Consider the following 21,318-nt stretch of genomic DNA (forward strand, 5'->3'; position numbering starts at 1 on the left):
CTCTTGAGAGGGGTGGAGTCTCTGGAATATTTGTATCTACAGCACCAACGGGTGAAGTTTGCTTGGGGCTGAGAGGTGTCCTAACTGTGGAGAGACCTTCCTGTTCTCTGGACAAGGTCTGAGCCATGGCAGCTAAGAGGGAAAGAAGCCAAGACGCCCTCATCCTCAGTCCGTGTTGGCCCAGGCCCGTGCTTCCTGGACACTCAGGCAGAGTGGTCGCAGGGCAGAGGGGGGCAGATGTGGCCTTGTGTTTCCATGATGTGGAGACGGGAAAATGAGGGGCCAGGGAAGAAAGGGGCAGTAATGCATGTAGAAGAAAGTCAGGATTTGCCTCCTGTGTGCCCTCAGGGGTCAGCTTCTCCTTGAGGTTCAGGCGAGAGCTATGTACCCTGTGTTCTTACATGAAATGTTTGAAGAGGTCCACACTCATATACATTTGTGGAAGTCTCTCTCTCTCTCTCTCTCGCTCTCTCTCTCTCTCTCTCTCTCTCTCTCTCTCTCTCTCTGTGACATAGTAGGGAAACACAGCCCATTTCCACACTCCGTTGGACACAGGAGTGTTAGGTTGTACTCACAGGCCCTAGGGCTCCTGTGAGTGAGAGTGCACGTGTGAGTGTGTGTGCACGCGCGCGCGTGTGTAGCCTCTCTCTTAAGAATCCAGACACATGCTTCCATACGGCTTGGCTCCGGCTTCATTCATCTCCCACCCATCAGAGTGACCACTTATACACTGTCCCTTTGTTCCCATCTTGCTCCCTCCACCCTTCTCGTCCCCATGCCTTACTCTCAGCTTCAGACCCTGAGTCCCATTTCCTAGGGAAATTACAAAGAATTGAAAAGAGTGTTCAGAAGCTCTGCGCACCCTTCCAAGTCCCTTGCTGTTTTCTCTTTCACTGTATATTTAGATGTGAAACCTACAGGACTGGCACTTTGGACTGGTGTTTCCTCTATAGCGCCCGGCACTAGGATCCCTTGCCCACTGAACACAGATTTGATGACAGACTAGGGAGAGGCTCCGTAGTGCCTGAGATCTGGTGCCCTTGAAGCTGAAGGCCATGGTCCTGTTTGCTTTGCAGGTGCAGGCAGCAAGAAGGATGTAGTCTTTCTCATTGACGGATCCCAAAACGCCAGCCCAGAGTTCCAGCACATCCGCACCCTGATTGAGAGGCTGGTTGAGTACCTGGACATAGGCTTTGACACCACCCGGGTAGCAGTCATCCAGTTCAGTGAGGACCCCAAGATGGAGTTTCCTCTGAATGCCCACTTCAGCAAGGACGAAGTGCAGAATGCTGTGCGCCGCCTGAGGCCCCAGGGCGGGAGGCAGGTCTACATCGGAAATGCTCTGGAGTACGTGCTGAAGAACATCTTCCAGAGGCCGCTGGGGAGCCGGATAGAAGAGGGCGTCCCGCAGTTCCTGGTCCTCCTTTCATCCAGGAAGTCTGATGACGAGGTGGACGACTCAGCCGCGGAACTCAAGCAGTTTGGTGTGGCCCCAATCACCATAGCCAGGCACACAAACCAGGAAGAGCTGGTGAAGATCTCCCTGAGCCCCGAGTATGTGTTCTCGGTGAGCACCTTCAGGGAGCTTCCCAGACTGGAGCAGAAACTGCTGACGCCCATCACCACTCTGACCTCCCAGCAGATCCAGCAAATCCTGGCCAGCACTCGCTATCCCCCTTCAGGTAAGACCTGAGGAGGCAGGGGGCTCTTCTAACATAACTTTTCAAAACAAGGTTTTCTTACTAGGATATATTGCAGGCATGTCCCCGCCTCCCCCATATCTCTTTACCTCCCTTTCTTATTTCTTCCTCTTTGTTCCCCCATAGCGGTGGTTCTCAACCTTTCCAATGCTGCAACCCTTCAATACGGTTCTTTAATACAGTTCCTCATGCTGTGGTGAGCCCCAACCATAAATTATTTCCATGGCTGCTTCCTAACTGCAATTTTGCTACTGTTATGAATCTTAATGTAAATATCTGTGTTTTCTGATGGTCTTGGTTGACCCTTGTGAAAAAGTCATTTGACCAACAAAGAGTTTGGGACCCACAGGTTGAGAAATGCTGTCCTAGACAATTTAACTTCTAGTAGTTTCATGTTATATAGACCTGTATGATTTTATGTATCTTTATAAAACCTGGAAGCCACAAATGAGAGTAAACATAATAATAATAGTTTTTCTGAGACTAACTTAATTCATTTTTATCCCTATATGCATCTACTTTCCTGAAAACAATGTAACTTTGTTCTTTATGGCTGAAAAAATTACATTGTGTATGTAAAACAAATTTTCTTGAGATTCCATTTTATTTCAGACAGAATGGCCACTAAAACAAAACGAACAAGCAAGCAAACAAAAAATGAATAACCACATTTTCTGATGAGGATATAGACAAAAGGGAACCCTTGTGCATGGCTAGTGGGAGTTAAATTGGTTTAGCTACTATGGAAGCCTGTATGGAGGTCCCTCAAAAAACTAAAGAGAAGTCTGTATACAATCTGGATATACTACTTCTGGGTGCTTATTTGAAGGACTCCAGATCAACACGTCACAGTGCATACTTGGGCACTCTGGGCAATAGGGAGTTAAGGAACCAACCTGTGTCCAGTGACAGGAATGGAAAAAGAAAATGTGGTATATCCTCTGCACTAGTTTTTATATAAAATATACCAGGCTCAAAGGACACTTATAACAATGTGTCCTAGTTTGCTTTCTATTGCTGTGATAAATAAACACCATGACCACAAAGCAACTTGGAGAGGAAAGGGCTTACTTGGCTTATATATCCCGATCACAGTTGATCACTAAGAGAAGTCGGGGCAGGAAATCAAGCAGAAGAGGCAGGAATCATGGAGGAGCGCTGCTTACTGGCTGGCTCTCCATGGCTGGCTCATCTTGCTTTCGTATTCCATCCAGGAAAAATTGCCTGGGGGTGGAACCACTCACAGTGGGCTGGGCCCTCTCTCATCAATCATCCGTGGAGAAAATGCTCCCTCAGACTTGTGCACAGCCCAGTCTGATAGAGGGAATCCCTCACTTGAGGTTCCCTCCTCCCAGAGTGATTCTCGTTTATGTCAACTTGACAAAAAGCACACAGGGGAATTGACAATGGAGAGGTCCTCTTTTGCTTTCACGGATTCTTTCCAACCATCCTGAGAAGACCAGGACATACTGTTAACAAGACGGCTGGGTCGCTCAGCGTGGCACAGGGAGGGAGGTGCTGAAGGATGTACAGGGTCTGAGCTTGCCCAGAGAGTCTTGTGAAAGGCTTAAAGCAAAGGATGCTTTGACCTGGATCTGGGCTGCACAGAGGTTAGAGGTAATTCTGCAGGTGGCGGCTGTTGTCAGTCTTGTCTGGAAGGATGACGGTCTTGGGGAAGACCAGAAATGTGTAGCTGTCGCTTCCACTTGCCAGAATAGGGGCTGTGGGCTGTGTCCTTGGGATTTAGACAATTCTTATCTCTGTGTTTGAGAGTTGGCAGAGCGCTTTCACTTTCATCACAGTCAGACTCTGCCTGATGCTGAGGTCCTGGGCAGTTGTGCTTAGCAAGGGACCCCAAGACTGTGGCCCAGGCCAGTTCCCCAGCTTTCCTTTTCTCAGTGAATGGCCTCATTTCATAATCACTTCATTTTGTAGTATTGCACTGTAAAAACCTGGAATTGAGGAAAAAAACAGGCCAAAATATACTGAGAGGCAACGTAGTTTAGTTAAAGGGTATCTGAGAGGCATCTGGAATTTCAACAGGAGAATGTGTCTCATCTTTCCCAAGATATTTTGATTAATTTTACTCAAGTTGAATATCTTTAATTCAAAATGCTTGGAACTAGAATTGCTTCAGATTTTGGATTTATTTCTAGTTTGGAATATTTACATATTTGTAATGAGCTAACATGGGCGTGGGACCCAAACCTAGACACAAAATTACTTCTGTTTCTTATAAATCTAATCCAACAGTCTTTAGGTAATTTCATTAAATTATGAAAAAAAACTCAGCATGAAGTAAAACTTTACAGTATAGACTTTTTCACTAGTTAAAAACCAAGTTCTGGAGAAAAGAGAAAATAATAGTAAAAAGAAAAAATTATTGAATGTTATAGATTCATTAAAATACAATTTAACAAGATTCAAGGAATATAAGAGAGCCAGTATCTGGGGAGAGGTAGCATGGCTCTTGGCACACATGCAGCCTTACATTGTGGTAACCCTTTCCCCATGGATGGAGGCAGGGCAGCAGCAAATGCTGGGAGGCCACATGGGATTCATCTTAGTGGTGTACACTGTGGACAAGTGAGAACAGTTGACCTCAGGTGTCTCTCTGTTTTCATACGACAAAGATGTTGGCCTCAATGATCACAATCTCTTTGGTGGTTCCTGCTCATGATTCATGATTCTGTTGCTATGGTAACATAGGATTAGTTTCTCAACACTCTCCATAGGTTTTAAATTAGTAGTAACCCAAGTTGCAAGGCCAAAACCAAAATAAAGCTGACTTAGAGAAAGTTTTGGATGACTTAAAATATTTGAGGAAGTAGTTATTACCTGCATTTTTGTTTAAAAGTGTTAGAATGCCATTTTTTGTTAAAAAGTGTGTGTGTGTGTGTGTGTGTGTGTGTGTGTGTGTGTGTATGTGTGCTTGTGTAGGTCAGAGGACAACTTGTGAGAGTGGTCACTCTCCTGTGGGATCTTGAGCTCAGATCATCAGGCATGCTGGCAAGCACCATTAACCTGGAAGACCCAACTTTTAATGATGAAGTCTCAAAAGCCCAGCACCCGGGTTGGAATGTAACTTGGGTGTTGGGTTGCATGGGGTGTGGCAAGCATCAGAGCCACGAGCTGAGGTAGTGAGAAAGTCAGAGCAGGACAGCACAGAGACTGAACTCTGCTTTTCCTTTTGTCTGCAGTGACTGAAAGTGACGCTGCTGACATCGTCTTCCTGATTGACAGCTCCGAAGCTGTCAAGGCTGATGGCCTTGCTCACATTCGAGACTTTGTCAGCAGGATTGTTCGCAGACTCAATATCGGCCCCAGTAAAGTGAGGATTGGGGTCGTGCAGTTCAGCAATGATGTCTTCCCCGAGTTCTACCTGAAGACCCACAAGTCACAGTCACTTGTGCTCGACGCCATACGGCGTCTGAGGTTCAAAGGAGGGTCTCCCCTGAACACTGGCAAAGCACTGGAGTTTGTGGCAAGGAACCTCTTTGTGAAGTCTGCTGGGAGCCGGATAGAAGATGGAGTACCTCAACACCTGGTCTTATTCCTGGGTGGGAAGTCCCAGGATGACGTGGCTAGGCATGCCCAAGTCATAAGCTCGTCAGGGATCATGAGTTTAGGGATAGGAGACCGAAACATCGATAGGGCAGACTTGCAAACCATCACCAATGACCCCAAAATGGTCTTCACGGTTCGGGAATTCAGAGAGCTGCCCAACATAGAAGAGAGGGTCATGCTTTCATTTGGACCATCTGGGTCCACTCCTCGGCCTCCTGGTGTAGACATATTTACTCCTCCACAGCCAGGTATGAGCTGTTTGGTGCTTGGCTGCAGAATGTGGTGTCAGCTGTTTTAAATGGAATGATAACTAGCTTTCTTTGTAATGATTTTCTCAGGGTTGTATCTGCAGATAAATTAGAAATTAAATATTGGGGAAATAGTTCATTTGAATTGGAGAGGGAAACATGTTCCCCCCAAAAGCAAATGGTCATCAGTCCTCCATCTTTCTAGAGATTAACTGTAGGGCTGCTGGAGTCAGCCAGTGCTTCACTGCACACAGCTTTGGTGGGTGACCTATTATGGTCTAGGCACACTTCCTTCTTTAACCAGTATGGTCACCAGGACTGGCCTACTTACACCAGCCATTCCATGTCCCGAGTTCTCACCTGTAAGACTCTAATCCAACCCCTGCAGACCTCTTGCCTTGCTCCTCTGATGGGTGATGGTCTTTCAGACACCCAGTTCATTCAAACGGGTGCTTTTTCTGAGGGCATTCTTCGACTGCCTCCTTCTGAGCTGGTGGGCACATCCTGCAGTCCTCACACTGTCTCCACTATCCCATTTTGGTCTAGTCTGGATTAGTTGGCTAGAACCTGGAAGTGGCCCCTCATGCTAAACCCTTCTGAAGTCTGTAGGGTCTCCTTCCTATGTTGTAGCAGGGTTCCCCCAGCCATTCCTTGCTCTGCCCCTAAAGCATCTCTCCTCATTCCTGCCAGAGGACATAAGGATCAGAAGTACTCCCGGAGACACCTTGGATTGCAGGTCCCTATTAAACTCTCAGCATAAGTCCATGTGGTCAGATGATTGGGTGTGGTTTGCTAAGTTCGTATGCCTCCTTTCCCTTTTATGTAGGTTACTTGTCATTTATCTTTCAGTTTTTAGAGTACTGCCTTCAGGATGGAGCTACAGGGGCATGGGACAAAGTGAAAGTTCTTACAAATTAAGTAGGAGAAATGTTGATTATTTTGATTTGTATTGTGTGTTCATACTCTGTGTTTAGAGAGCTGAACTCCCCTCATCTTCCTTGTACTCACTTATAGAGAAGAAAAAGGCAGACATCGTGTTCCTGTTGGATGGTTCCATCAATTTCCAGAGGGAAAGTTTCGGGGAAGTGCTCCGTTTTGTATCTGAAATTGTGGACACTGTCTATGAAGAGGGTGATTCCATCAGGGTGGGTCTGGTCCAGTACAACTCAGACCCCACGGATGAATTCTTCCTGAAGGACTATTCCACCAAAAGGCAGATCATTGACGCCATCAACAAAGTGGTCTACAAGGGAGGGAGGCATGCCAACACCAAGGTTGGCATTGAGCACCTGCGGCTGAATCACTTTGTGCCTGGTGCTGGCAGTCGCCTGGATGAGCGAGTTCCTCAGATCGCCTTCGTGATCACAGGAGGGAAGTCGGTGGAGGATGCCCAGGGTGCGAGCCTGGCCCTCACCCAGAAAGGTGTCAAGGTGTTTGCTATTGGCGTTAGAAACATCGACTCTGAGGAGGTGGGGAAGATAGCCTCCAACAGTGCCACAGCCTTCCGGGTGGGCAGTGTGCAGGAGCTATCCGAACTCAGTGAGACAGTTCTGGAGACTTTGCACGACGCGATGCATGAAACTCTCTGTCCTGGAGTGACAGATGTTTCTAAAGGTAATAAACACAGGTACAACTTCACCCTTCCTGCTGACACTGAGTGTCCCTAGTACTGTCCTGTGGGTTCCTCAGGCTCATGGCTGCTTTAGACATTTACTTATGACCCTGTGCTCACCTACCCACTGTTCTAGAAGGTTCTCCCAGGATGAGTCAAAGTCTCATCAATTTCACTTTTTCTCCCACTATTTAATTTCCTAGATAGTTTAGACTCATTTATCTTTAAAAACACATTTTTTCCAACATAGTTTGCTTTGGAGCCTAGACTGACCCAGAACTCACAAAACCCCCAAGTGGACTGGTGCAGGGTTATAGGTGTGCCTCTGATTTTCAGTTATATGTTTATTGTATCAGTGCCTGGTTTGGGGCATTTGTATTCTATGGTACTTTCAATTTAACATACAAACTTGAGATATACTCAAATACCAAATGTACATTATTGTGTCCAAATAACTAACACTTACCCAAAGAGCAAACATATATCCAAGTAGCCACAATTTTGGTTCCTGACAGTGAGAGGGAGTTGGAACTAGTTCCCTCTCTGAGCTCACACGTAGAAGATCTCATTTTGCTCTCTACCTGCATCTCTCCTTGCCAGCCTGCAATCTGGAAGTCATTCTGGGATTTGATGGATCTCGAGATCAGAATGTATTTGTGAGTCAGAAGGGCCTTGAGTCCAAGGTGGACACCATCTTGAATCGAATCAGCCAGATACAAAGAATCAGCTGCAGTGGCAACCAGCTGCCCACTGTGCGGGTGTCGGTGGTGGCCAACACACCCTCTGGGCCAGTGGAAGCCTTTGACTTTGCCGAGTATCAGCCAGAGCTGTTCGAGAAGTTTCGAAACATGCGCAGCCAGCACCCATACATCCTTACAGCTGACACACTGAAGCTCTACCAGAACAAGTTCAGGCAGTCCTCCTCGCCTGACAGCGTGAAGGTGAGCAGCCCAGGGCTAGGAGCTCCGTGTGCAGCACTGTGAGCTCCTCTCGCTTCTGGAAACCCGTCCTTAGTGATCATCGTGTATCACAATGGGTGAGACAGCGTTGTTTGCGCATGTGAGGAGAGTTACTCTCTTATAGACTGACCATAGTTTCCTGTGTCTTCTTCCTCTTGTTAGATCATGTGAAGCTTACAACGTCCTACAAATTAGTAACTCAGCTGTAAAGAAAGATTTGGATTTGTGATGGATCCATATTTAACTATAGTCCTGTTAAATGAGATATGCTGTTGGTTTTCTCTCTCTGTACACACACACACACACCTCACACACACACACAAACAAATACATCACACCACCTACAGATCCTCACACCACACATACACATAGCACACATACTCACCGCATTGCACATACACATACATACACCATACCACACATAATACACTCACCAAATATACATTGCAAATACACATAACACAATCACACACATATATACTACACACATAACATAACACACTCACCACACTACACACACATACACCATGGCACATGTACCCAACACACATGTACATACCACTATGCATACATACAACAAACAAACACACACATATTATGTGCACTCATGTTGTATTTGTTTGCTAAGGCTGCCAAACAAAATACCACAGGCATGATGCCTTAAACCACAAGAATTTCTTTCTCACAGTGTTGGAGGCTGGAAGGACTGAGCTAAGACCTGGGCTGTTTATGGCTCAATAATCTCCTCCTAGGAGGTCACCAGTCAAACTAGATTAGGAGCCTCCCAGAATTCTTACTCATCTTAGTTGTTTCTTTAAAGTCCTCCCTGTAAGTGCAGTCACACTCTAAGGTACCAGAAATCAGAATTCCAACACAGCTCATTCCAACACACACACACACACACACACACACACACAATTTCTAGAAACTATCTCATAAGTATGAGAATGAGATAAACTTTTGTCATTGTTAATAGTTTTTAAAGACAAATCGGAATGGATGCACATTCCTTTATGTTACACATTGACAGCATAGTGCCCTTGACCTTGGCCTACAGTCTCCTCAACTGTAGATGAGGAATTCGAACTCACTTTTGACTGTCTGTGATGCTCCCTGGCAGTAGGGTGAACCTCGCCTCCTCTGTTGCTTACAGGTAGTCATTCACTTCACGGACGGAGCAGATGGGGACCTGGCTGACTTACACAGAGCATCAGAAGAACTCCGGGAAGAAGGTAGGTTCCAGGCTTCCTGTGTGTGAGAAGTGAGCCCCTCCCCACTGCCCAAAGCAGACCTGTCACTTTGCTGAGAGAAACCTGTCAATGGAGTCCTGGGGAGTGGGCTTTCAGAGGCTCTTGTCCTGACATCTAGGCCCTTTATTCTCTGCTTTTAGGTTATAACATAAGGGAACTGAAGTTATTTTTGAGCAAGGGACACTTCAGTGCTAGTTCCTGGTCCTGATTCAGAGACACATTTACTAGGGGGAATATCCAGAAATAATGAGATATTTGCAGAAGTTCATTCAAGGCCATCAAATATACTGATAGGACAAGTTGACTAGAAAGTCGTCAAACTATCAGTTTGTAGTTCTCACAGCTTAGCAGTTAAACCACTAAATATAGCACAGCCAATATTAATCACTTATTAAGTTAATATACACATAACTAATGTCAAATAAATCATATAAGTTCTTACCAAGCAGACTTGCCAATGGCTGGATGAGCAGCCTTGCTTGGGCCAATGAGCATTGGAATGTCCTGGTGTTGATGATCAAGCAGTTGCCAAAGCCAGAGGCTCTAGGGCAGTGGTTCTCAACCTTCCTTACTCTGCGACCCTTTAATACAGTTGTGGTAACCCCCAACCATACAGTTATTTTCCTTGCTGCTTCATAACTGTAGTTTTGCTACTGTTATGAATTGTAATATAAATATCTGATATGCAGGATATCTGATACGTGATCCCCAAAGGGGTTGTGACCCATAGGTTGAGAGTCACTGCTCTAGAAGATGTCAAGGAAGCAGAGCTATCTAAACACACTGTCTTTAAATAAAAGTTTAATTAATTTATTTATTTTGTGTGTGTGTGTGAGAGAGAGACAGAGAGAGAGAGAGAGAGAGAGAGAGAGAGAGAGAGAGAGAGATGAAAGAGAGAGAGGGGATAGAGAGAGAAAATTTATGTGAACCAAGTGTGTGCAGATGCCCTCAGAGGCTCCCCCTGGAACTGGAGCTACAGACAGTTGTAAACCACCCTTTGTGGGTGCTGGGAACTGAACCTGTGTCCTCTTCCAGAGCATCCAGCACTCATAACCACCCGAGCCGTCTTTACAGTCCCACCTAAGCACCTTCTAGGTGTTAGCTGAACCCTACCCCAATGCAGTGGAGATGACCTGCTGTGATCCGATTTTAGATGCATTAATACTTCCGCTCTGTAGGGTCAGAGGTGACGGACTTCACATGTGTTTCTTCAGTCACTCAGAAGAGTTTACATTCCAACTCTTCCAAGAAATATATTTGTTTCATCAAACATGTGTAGGTTACAGCAAAAATTTACAGTGAAATTTTGTTTAAAAACAAACAAAACAGGATAGGGATCTCAGTTGTGGAAGAATGCATAGCATGCATACTTTAGGTTCCCATTTTGGTGGTTCCATGCCTAGGATCACCAAAAAGCAAAGAATATGGGCCAGAAGATGGTTCAATGGGTAAAAGCAACCACCACCTCGCCTGCTAACATGAGCTCAATTTCCAGGGACCCACAGAGAAGAAGGAGAAAACCAATTCCTCAATGAGGTCCTCCGGCCATCACATGTGCATGGGGTGCTTGTATCCACTTTCCCAAAATAAACAAATGTAAATTGACCACCACCAACAAACTTCCCCAAATCAGATAACAGAGCAAAACCAGAGTCAGGAGAAAATGACATCTGGCCCCCTAACGCCTAAGCCAGGTGTACTAAATGGCTCTTTTCTTGCAGGTGTCCGAGCTCTGATCCTGGTGGGCCTTGAACGTGTGGCCAACTTGGAGCGACTGACGCAGCAGCTAGAGTTTGGGCGGGGCTTCATGTATGACAGGCCTCTGAGGCTCAACTTGCTTGACTTGGACTATGAACTAGCAGAGCAGCTTGTGAGTCTTTGTTTCTCTTAAAGAGTTTTGCATGCAGACTAATTTAGACTTTTGGCATCTCAAGACAGCAAAGCGTGATGTCTTGATGGCCTGGTGACTGGGGGAAGGGCATGTGACAGTGTCATTTGATTCACTTGAGACCTGTTTTGTAGCTGTATGAGTCCTGTATACTGCACCTGCTTTATTGGCATGATGGAACCAAAAATACACAGGGAAAGAGAGATGGAGACCACTTCCCAGTGGGAAGGAACTCCTCTTGCCTCCTCTCTGGGTTCCTCTCTCAGTGAGAGCAGTTGCCTCCTGGGATGGGAAGTGGGGGTGGGGGATGGGGTCACTGATTCTCAGGTAGTGTCTAGTGTTATAAGAGTGGGAGGGACCAGCTCTGCTCCTTCTTCCTCTCCACTTCTTTCTGTCCTAAAAAAATTGGTTGTTTTTATTGAGTAGAAGCAGGCTTAGCCTAGAATAGGGCAGAAGGAAAGCTGTGGGGAACTCATTGCAAGAGAGTGCGTGACCAGCACTAGTTCAGTGGATGGAAATATAAACACACTGGGATGTGTGAGGTCATGGGCTGGGTGAAAAGGGGTGCAGGGTGGCTGGTGGCATTAGAGACACTGGTGACCCACACTGCGGTGGTTGTAGCTCAGAGCCCAGGGTCCCACATGCTGCCACCCATGACTGCTCCAGGGACTCCTCCAGCCAAGGAGGTACTGATTTCCATGAGTCTGACCTCAGCTCAGAGGCAGGCAGGCCATGGATTTCTAAATTTTGAATCTTCTACCTCAGTCAGCTTCAATGTATTTGCTGGACTTTGCATTTGAGGTTTAGATATACAGAGGTTATACTGAAAACACAAATCTTGAGTATCTGTATTGAAAAAATCTGGAATCTGGGTCTGGTCTAGGACTCCGTGGATAAGACTTATCACGGTGGGTTGCTCTTCTCTCTTCCAACAATGGCATCCCACCCTGTGCCGTGAGCTGAGCCCTCAGCAGCAGCTAGCCTCAGCAAGTGGCATTAGGTAGCTTCATCCCGTGTGCCTCAGACTGGGACTATTATCAGCACACTGGTGGTTTTCTGTTTTCTCTTGTTTATAGTTATCTATTTTTTTCTTGGCAGGACAACATTGCCGAGAAAGCGTGCTGTGGGGTTCCCTGCAAGTGCTCTGGAGAGAGAGGGGACAGAGGGCCCATCGGCAGCATCGGGCCAAAGGTATGGCAGCTCACTCGTCACCCTGGGGCTGGACTCCAGGCTCTGGTGTTACCTGGCTGTGTGACTTCTCCAGTACCATGTATGGACATGAGAGGGGGAGAAGGGTCCAGGGCTGCCAGTTCTGGGCTCCCAGGTACTGCTGTCAGACTGGTATCCCAAGGGTGTGTCTTGCTGGCGATGGAGAAGGCCCAAGCACCGGCCACATTCCCCTCTTCCACTGGGTGGGAGAATCTGCTCTTTGACACATGGATTTGTCATTTCATAAAACAACGTGAAAACCTGTGCATATCCACTGGCAGCCTCACAATGCGGGTCAGTGGGACCCTTAGTGTTTCCTTGATGGAGTGCCACCTGCTCTCTTGGTAAAGAAAGAGACTGAAACGTCCTGAGGGAAATGATCAACACTGAATAGAGAGTGTGCAGCGCTCTCAGCTCTGGACAGCACCCCCTTACTGCCCTACTGCCATGCAGAGTGTCAGAACAGTCCCACCCAGTGAAGGGACTGGTGAGACACTTTAGCAAGAACATAGGTGACATGGCATCCATGTGCTTTGTTTCAGGGTATCTCTGGGGAAGATGGCTACCGAGGCTATCCTGGTGACGAAGGCGGACCCGTGAGTAAAAGCTCCCATTTCTCTCAAGTTTTTGCTGGCTCCTGTCCTTCCAAGTTGGGAACAAATAGTGGAGTTTGTAACCTTTTTGGTGGACAGGGTCTTTCTCATTATGGGAAAAATGATTTCCTAACGTACTGAACCATTTTCTCTGCCTTTCTGTGCATGCACAGTGAGGGTCTTAGAGTGTGACAGTTAATAGGTATGGAGTGCAGGTGAAGACTTGAACTGTTTCAGAGTGCAGGAAGGTTAGACAGAAGGCCACCAAGTATGGCGTGCCCAGTGTCCACTTAAATGAACAGGAGCAGAAACTGGTGGTTTCTAATTCCAGTTTTTGAGAGACTGAGGCAGGGGGATGATGGGCAGTCTGAGCTATTATGTAGCAAGCTATTTGGCAAGTCTTTGGAACCTTAGAATAAGACCCATCTCTGGGATATGGGATGGAGGGGCTCCTGGGAGAGTACGTGGCCTCCAGGTATCCAGCCTAGATAAGGGAGTCCCTGTTGCCATGGCACAGCCAGAAACCATGACAACACAGAGGAATGATCAGGGGGGAAAAGAACATGTAAGGGACCCAGCACCCATTCTGGGTATCAAGGTCACCTGTATTCAACCAGTCAGGCAGTAGCCCCTGGGTGCTGCTACCATCCCAGAGCCTATTTCCCTCATAGAGTTGTGAGTTCTTGCTCAGCCAGGAGCTAGGGAGCTGAAGATATTGGCACATACAGCCTACCTACAGTGAGGCCCTCCCCATATTGCATGTCATTCTCTGAGACAGAGTCGGAAGGGACACCAGACAAGAGACTCCAACTTGCAAAATGCCTTTGTTTTCTTTGCAGGGTGAGCGAGGTCCACCTGGTGTGAATGGAACACAAGGTTTCCAGGGCTGCCCAGGTCAGAGAGGAGTCAAGGTACAGAATGGATTTGTGGTGTAGGAGAGTCAGGAGAGAGCATGCGGGGGGACCTCTCCATGTGCCTTGGGGAGGGAATGTTGTGGGCTGGGCTTTCTCCATTCTCCGTGCCCAGTAGCCAGGGTCTCTTACTGAAGGCAGCTCTGCATTGTGTGGGTCCAGAGCAGAGGCTGTGGCTGGAAGGGAGTCTGAGTGGAGAAGCAGATTCCTGTGGAAACATTTAGCAGCCAGGAGCCAGTCATGAGGTGCAACAGGCTGGCTGGGAGGAGCCTGGGAAAGAGGCAAGGACCTGCATAGGATTCCAAGGCCAGTCACTTGCTGACATGGAGAGCAGGGGTGGAAGGGGAGGGCTAGCACACTGAAGTTCTGAAGCTGGCCTTCTGTCTGTAGATTTACCTCTCCTTCCCAGAGATGGAGCCCACCCAAGTGCTCTCCTCTAGGCAAATTCACTTTATAACACCCCACTTGGGGACGAGAGACAAAGCCAGAATGCACATTTAATTTATAGCTCTCAGTGCCAGGGGCTTTCGGATGCAGGTGGTGGGGGCATCCTTTGGCTTCTGTCCTGAGGGATTGGCCTTGTATCACTCATGTTTCCTCTGTTCCCTTCCCTTCCAGGGTTCTCGAGGATTCCCAGGAGAGAAGGTAGTAAAGTTTGTTGGTTTTAATGCGAACATCCCCAATACTTCTTCTTTTCCCTTGCTGGGATAACTCATTCCACTTGTCATCTGCCTCTTTCTTCTCAGGGTGAACTGGGAGAGATTGGCTTGGATGGTCTGGATGGCGAAGAGGTGAGCGACTTCACTTCCTAAGTCCCAACTGTGTCTATTCCTGAGGTCCCAGTTACCGTCAACTGAGTCTGTAGGAGCCGTCACATCTCATGACTGACTCTCATTGTCTTTACAGGGAGACAAGGGGTTACCTGGTTCATCTGGAGAAAAGGGGAGTCCTGGAAGAAGGGTAGGTGTCCCCTTATCTCACTGTTCCCTGGGTCTGAGGACCAGTTAATGTTATTTCCATGGGTTTGCCTGTAGATGTATGAGTGATGTCCCCTCTTAGCTATGACACCATCTATACTACATCCTTGTTGGAAGACATGTTCCACAGGGTGGAGACTGAGTCCCAGTGCCTGGCATTGAGCAGCTCCCTGGGAAACATTTGTGGACTAGCCAAACCCATCAGAAATATTTTGATGTGATTTGGGAGCTGGAGAGATGGCTCAGTGGTTAAAAACACTTATTAATCTTACAGAGAACACCAGTTCAGGTCCTAGCACTCAGGCTGAATGTTTCATATTGCAGCTTCCCCTCCGGGGGGGTATGTGATGCACCCTTCTGACCTCTGCAGACAGTGCACTCAGGGGCACACACAGATAGACACATATACATACTTGAGGGCTGGGGAGGAACTGGTGGAGGGACAAGGGAGGAGGGGTGGGAGAGGGATCTGGGTTTGACATGTGAAACATGCATATTTCTAATTTAAATAAAAACATATATTGAGGAAAAAATCTATTGGTAGTTAAGAAAAAAAAGAAAATATATCTTAGAAAAAAGTGACTCCCCCCAGCTTCATTCTAAGTGGAAATGGCAACAGGAGTTATAATAAGACTTACCAAACAGGGAATGCAATTTTGATGAATGGTCTAGAGGTCTAATACATAGCGTGAAGGTTATAATTAATAAACACTACTGTACTGGAGATTCAGAGTAAGACAAATCAGCTGCTTTGATCACAGAAGTAGGACAATAATTACAATCGTTTTCGTCACCATGGCAAGTGTCCCACGCTTGTATAAATCTCATAGCATCAGGATATAAATCTCAAACACTCGCTAAAATACCTTTCGAAAAATTCCACCAGAAACATCTTGTTTTTAACTTCCGCTGTGTAATTGATTTAGGGTGACAAAGGACCCAAAGGAGACAAAGGAGAGAGAGGCGATGTTGGAATTAGAGGTGACCCGGTAAGAGGATTCTCTATTGTGGGCTTCAGGGGAGGAGGCTTACGGGAAAAGAATTCTGAATTTGCTTTAAAATGTGCTAATCAAATACACAATTTACCATTTCCTTTCAATTTTGGGGGTCATTGGAAATGATATGTTTCCAGTACAACAAACATGACAAGTAAGTCACTTGGTAGGTGTGTGTCCAAGAGTCTTCCTAAGATGCCCTCTGGACACTGTGCACTTGCCTTGGAAAATGGACCTATGCAGCTCTCTGTAGTTCATGGTTTGGAAACCCTTAAGCAAAGGACCACTGCTGAGACGTTCTACAGGTCACCTGCCTCTACGGTAGAGGATGGAAAGTGAGGCCGAATGCTCTCCTCAGCAGGGAAGGACTTGTGGCACCCAATCAGGGCCATGGTTAGGCTCTGGGTGTTAGCCGGGCAGGATGTGGCTCGAAGGACTGTTTTTGAGAACCTTCCCTTCACGCTGCTACTCATTCCAGTGGCGGCAGCTTTCTTCATATGGAACTCATTCCCCAACCCCTGTTGTTTTCAGGGTGACTCAGGACGGGACAGTCAGCAGAGAGGACCCAAAGGAGAGACGGGTGACATCGGCCCCGTGGTACAGTGATCCATACGCACAGACCCTCTATGCTCAGGGCAGAAAACTGATTCTGGTGTCATTCACACCACACCCACTGCAGCCCCATGAGTAGAGTCTGTGAGACCAGCAGCATTGTCCCCCAAGGCTGGCACGTGTGTGCCTGGGAAAGAAGCCCTGCAGAACTGGGCACCAGAGCTGCTCCCAGGCAGCGGCTGTGCCCTGCAGCCGTGTGCAGAGAGCACTGGTGAAGCCAATGTCTTGAAGGAGCCTGATGCTTCCCAAGAGTGTCTGGAGCTCTGTCCTCCTGTAGACAGACCCCTTCCTTGGGAATAGACCCCCCCCCGGGCCTACAGCAACATACTCTGGGGTGTAATGTTCTTTTCAGGTGAGAATCTCAGACTTTTTCTCCCACGTCAGGGTCTTCCAGGCAGAGATGGCATCCCGGGAAGGCCAGGAGATCCCGGGAAGGATGTGAGTATCTTAGGATGCTGTGCACTGCTTAGGCTGCTCAGTGGCAAGAGATTGATGCATAGTGCCTAGTGCTCCATTATTGCAGCAGCTCCTCCGTGGGGGAGTGGGGGGTTGGGGAGTTAGAGCCATTCCTGAAGCCATCTGTATTTTATACTGTACAGACACAGCGCTAAAAACATAGAAATTTGCATCAATGTAAAATGAGTAGGTTTTTGATTTAATGCTGCTGAGCCCTAGATTGTTTGCTTGGCTCACAGTTCTGGAGGTGTCAGGGAGGCCCCAGAACAAAGCATAGGGCCTTCACAGAGCATAGCTAGCAAGGGCCTTCACAGAGCATAGCTAGCAAGGGCCTTCACAGAGCATAGCTAGCAAGGGCCTTCATGCTTGAGTTCCTGTGGGGGAAGGTAGGAGGCGAGACAAGGATCTTTCCACCACATTTGTTGCTTATAGAAAAATTTCATTCTTAGCTTCCTCTCTCACCCGTCGCTTCTCCTTCCCTCAGTCCTTTCTTCCCCTTCAGTCTTTTGTTCGTTCCTTTCATAGAAAACACTACGTACTTATAAAACACAAGGTCTTTGCTGTTTTCAAGTATTTGGCCAACTCTTACCCACTAAGTAGCTAAAACATGCAAACAGAAATGCTAATGCTGGCCGATGAGGGCACAGGGGCAGAAGGCTGGAGAAACAGGGACTTGTTGCTTGTATAGCTGCTTGGTTTTTTCCGTGCCACTCACATAAAGAAACTAGGTGCAATGTACCACGTTTAGCACACTGTATTTCCAATACATTTCTGCAGTGTGTGTCACCGAATAAAAAGCTCGTTACATGAAAAGTCACTGAAGACACGTGGAAGCCAAGGTGAAGCCAGTGACTGTCAGGAAGCCACTGGAAAGCTTCCTTCCTGGGCCCAGGCGAGCAGAGAGCAGGGTCCCCGTAGCTGGCAGAAGAGGAATCCCGGCTGAGGAGGAAGAAGTGGCCAGGAGGTCCCAGTCCTCAGGGAGCTCAGGAAGTTAGTGGGGGCGGTGGGCCTGGGTTGGGCAGCGCAGGACAGGGTTCCCAGCATAGTTGGGCCCAGCAGCTGGCAGTCACAGGGAGTTTCTGAGGCACAGGGCTTTCCCGGGGGGCAACAACCTTGCACTCAAATGGCTTCCAAGTTTCTAAAGCAAAAATTAAATTGTTACCTTAAAAAGTTTGGACATTTTCGACTGGAGAGCTAGCTCTGTCTGCCAGATGCTTACCACACAGACTTGTGAACTTGAGCTTGCAAGCAAAAGTGTAAATGTCTGGGTGTGGTGGTGGGTTGATGTGGCTGAGCCGCACAGAGACAAGAGCTGTTGCAATCAGCTTTTGTAACCCAGTTACAAAATTATTGTAGGACATGACTGAAAGTCCAGCAGGGTGGGGGTACGGTCATATTTAACTCCTGTTGGAATTCGGGGCCTCTTTTAGTCTCAACTCGGGGGTCCACTGAGTGGCAGGAGATGGAACACAGTAAGTTTGCCTCAGGGTGAGGACTTTTTGTCCCTTCCCTGAGGACCCTGCTATGCCACACACAGACCAAGATGGACTCCATGGGGTCAGAGTCCTCCTCAGCTGCCCCTCTGGCCTCTGCAGGCTGGCAGTGAGCGTTGAAACACCAAGGCTGAGGGAATAGCATGTTCCTTATGGAGGAGCAGGGCTGGATTGCTACTCTGTGTGGGACAGGAGTGGTCTTCATATTCACACTGACCCAAGACAGCAGGACAGCACTGTAGTGACTGCAGAGTGGCTGCTGTGGATTCTGAGGCTGACCCCGCCTCCTTACCCCCAGGCGTGGCATGGGGTAGGGGATGTGGCTCCTAGATTGACCAAGCCCCTGGCTTTGCAAAGACAGCCTAGCACACCCACGGACCCTCTTCCCCAACCCTCCACTGGATCAGCCTCTAGGTGGGGAAACCCTGGGTTCCTGTGCAGTGAGCCCACATTTTATTTTAACCTAAGGCTCACCTCCGGAACACCCAGGGAGAAGCTGCCAAGACATGAGCCCAATTTTCAGGTTCACATGTGTGCACTGGGGTTGTTCTTGTTGTATTTGGCCAGGAGGGTTGAAAAGCCAGGACTCCCTCCACCGCAGTGAAGCATCCCAGCTCTGCTTAGTGCCATTGGCAGGTTCAAATTCCTGCTTCTCATTCTTCTCTGGGAACTGACTGGTGGTATTCCGTAGCCAGAAGCCATTATTTTCCTTGGCGGGCCAGCAGTCATTACCAAACTTCCCCTGGAGTAACGAGCAGGCACAGCATAGAAGTAGAACCTGTTGTAGATGGAGGAGGAAGGAAGGATGGAAGGTCTGAGTGTGATCTTCCCAGCCTCCTAGACACAGGGGCTCATTGCTGGCATGGGGTTTGCACTACAGTGGGGGGATACATGTGTTAGGACTCAACATTCCCCATCGTGTCCTCAAAGTCGTATGGCTTCTCCTGCAGGGTGGCTTTGGCCGAAGGGGACCTGCAGGAGCTAAGGTGAGTCACTGGACTGGATTGACATGTCTCTTGTCTCTCTGTCACCCACTTTCCCAGGAGACTCCTGGACACCATCAGGCCAGGGATTAAGATATTCTCCTTGCTAACAGTCACAAAACCTCTGCCTTCTTTCCCATCATTGTCTCAATTTCGGCTCTTCTGCAATAGAAGGTGCTTCGTGTGATTTCCAGAGTGGGTGGATGGAAGGGGAATGGCTGATAGGAGGAACTCTGGGCAGCCCTCTGCCAGGCACGCCCCTGTGTCTGGCCTTCATGCCTGTGCCAGAGAGGATTCCGTCCAAAATACCCTTATTTCTCAAAGCTGTCCTATGGAACAGGCCAGTGACAACCATGTAGGCTCAGAGGGACAGCTGCTGCCTGGAGAGCAGGCTCTCATTGCTACTGTCACCAGTCATCTGTACCCTTTACCCAGTCCAGAACAGAGAGTTGGGTTATTTACCTGCTTGTCTTGTCTCCAAGGGCAACAGGGGCGGTCCTGGCCAGCCAGGCTTCGAGGGAGAGCAGGGTACCAGAGGCTCACAGGTCAGTACCCTGGCATGACCCATGCCTTAAAGTATTTGCTTTGTCCTTGGTTTTAAATTGAAGTGACGGCCATGTAACGCAGATTTGACCTTTAGTAATAATTCCACAGCACTTAGAGCATTCACCATATTGTGTAATAACTTTAACACATTTTATTTTAAATAAAATGCCTCACAAAGGAGGCATTGTGTAGTTACCCCTCCCTACTGCTCTCTCCCTTTGTTGCCCCGCCCATCAAACCCTACCTGTCACCCTCCTCCTCCTCCTTTGTCACTCCCCTCACTCTTACAGACCCACACACCTGTCACCCTAACTCCTGACGCCCTCTACCCTCATTGCCCGCCACCCTCATTGCCCGCCACCCTCATTGCCCGCCACCCTCATTGCCCGCTACCCTTATTGCCCCCACCCTTATTGCCTCCCATCCCTGTCACCCCCAACCCTAATGCCCTCTACCTCTGGCCAACACTGGTCTTCCTGTCATCATGGATTTGCCTATTCTGGACATTTCATATAAATGGATTCACTTGAGAGGTAGATTTTTATGTTTGGCTTCTTTCACTTGGTATAGTTTTTCTGAACTCCAGACGTGTTTAGCACATGACTGAATTTTATTCCTTTCAGTGGCTGGGTAATATCTCACCACATGGATGAAGACACACTTTTCCATTCATTGGTTGCTTAGCAATTGTGCTGTTATTACTCTTTGGCTATGGAGAATTCGTAGGCTTTCATAGGCTCGGATAATATCACTCACCTGTGACATGGCCTTTTACTTCCCAGGGCCCTCCTGGTCCCATTGGTCCCCCAGGCCTGATTGGGGAACAAGGAATCCCTGGACCTCGGGTAAGCATCTGAGTGTGGCAACAGGAGTGTGTGGTGGCTGGTGGGGCTGACCCACGAGTGGCTGACAGTGTGGAGTCTGCAGGAGCCGCTCTGTGATTCCACGGGCTTCAGTGGGCAGTGCTGAATGTCACTGAGTGCGTGGGATTTGTGGATGAGACAGGTCGCCCGTGACCTCTGATGGGGACAGCCGGGATTCTTGGTCTGGACAGCTGAGGCTTCATTTACACCCCTCTTCTTGCATTACAGGGAAGTGGAGGCACTGCCGGGACTCCTGGAGAACGAGGCAGAGCTGGCCCGCTGGGGAGGAAGGTTTGTGTGGAGAACAGTACCGCTTGGCTGGCCACAGAGGCCTGTGTTGAACTGGATGCTGCCACCTCCCTGCTGCCTGCCCCCCACTGCCTCTTCCCCTTCAGCCTGACCCTCGTGTATCAGTGGTCACAAACACAAACACCCTGCCCCGATTTTCCCCCACTG

At 48.1% G+C, this 21,318-nt stretch overlaps 1 protein-coding gene across 5 annotated transcripts in view; it reads left to right on the forward strand.

Moving 5' to 3' along the window:
- The window catches only part of Col6a3 (collagen type VI alpha 3 chain), an 80,531-nt gene that overhangs the window by 36,984 nt on the left and 22,229 nt on the right, over positions 1 to 21,318 (forward strand). For all 5 annotated transcript variants that reach the window (XM_040753045.1, XM_040753046.1, XM_040753047.1 and 2 more), the window contains 19 exons: positions 1,077 to 1,682; positions 4,901 to 5,515; positions 6,530 to 7,129; positions 7,728 to 8,068; positions 9,240 to 9,318; positions 11,058 to 11,206; positions 12,323 to 12,415; positions 12,976 to 13,029; positions 13,866 to 13,937; positions 14,556 to 14,582; positions 14,684 to 14,728; positions 14,844 to 14,897; positions 15,841 to 15,903; positions 16,441 to 16,506; positions 16,906 to 16,959; positions 19,421 to 19,456; positions 19,936 to 19,998; positions 20,782 to 20,844; positions 21,091 to 21,153. In XM_040753045.1, the coding sequence (XP_040608979.1) occupies positions 1,077 to 1,682; positions 4,901 to 5,515; positions 6,530 to 7,129; positions 7,728 to 8,068; positions 9,240 to 9,318; positions 11,058 to 11,206; positions 12,323 to 12,415; positions 12,976 to 13,029; positions 13,866 to 13,937; positions 14,556 to 14,582; positions 14,684 to 14,728; positions 14,844 to 14,897; positions 15,841 to 15,903; positions 16,441 to 16,506; positions 16,906 to 16,959; positions 19,421 to 19,456; positions 19,936 to 19,998; positions 20,782 to 20,844; positions 21,091 to 21,153 (3,143 nt within the window). The remainder of the gene's footprint in view (positions 1 to 1,076; positions 1,683 to 4,900; positions 5,516 to 6,529; positions 7,130 to 7,727; positions 8,069 to 9,239; positions 9,319 to 11,057; positions 11,207 to 12,322; positions 12,416 to 12,975; positions 13,030 to 13,865; positions 13,938 to 14,555; positions 14,583 to 14,683; positions 14,729 to 14,843; positions 14,898 to 15,840; positions 15,904 to 16,440; positions 16,507 to 16,905; positions 16,960 to 19,420; positions 19,457 to 19,935; positions 19,999 to 20,781; positions 20,845 to 21,090; positions 21,154 to 21,318) is intronic.

This window comes from Mesocricetus auratus, unplaced genomic scaffold, assembly GCF_017639785.1.
Source record: "Mesocricetus auratus isolate SY011 unplaced genomic scaffold, BCM_Maur_2.0 Super-Scaffold_100010, whole genome shotgun sequence".
NCBI lineage: Eukaryota > Metazoa > Chordata > Mammalia > Rodentia > Cricetidae > Mesocricetus > Mesocricetus auratus.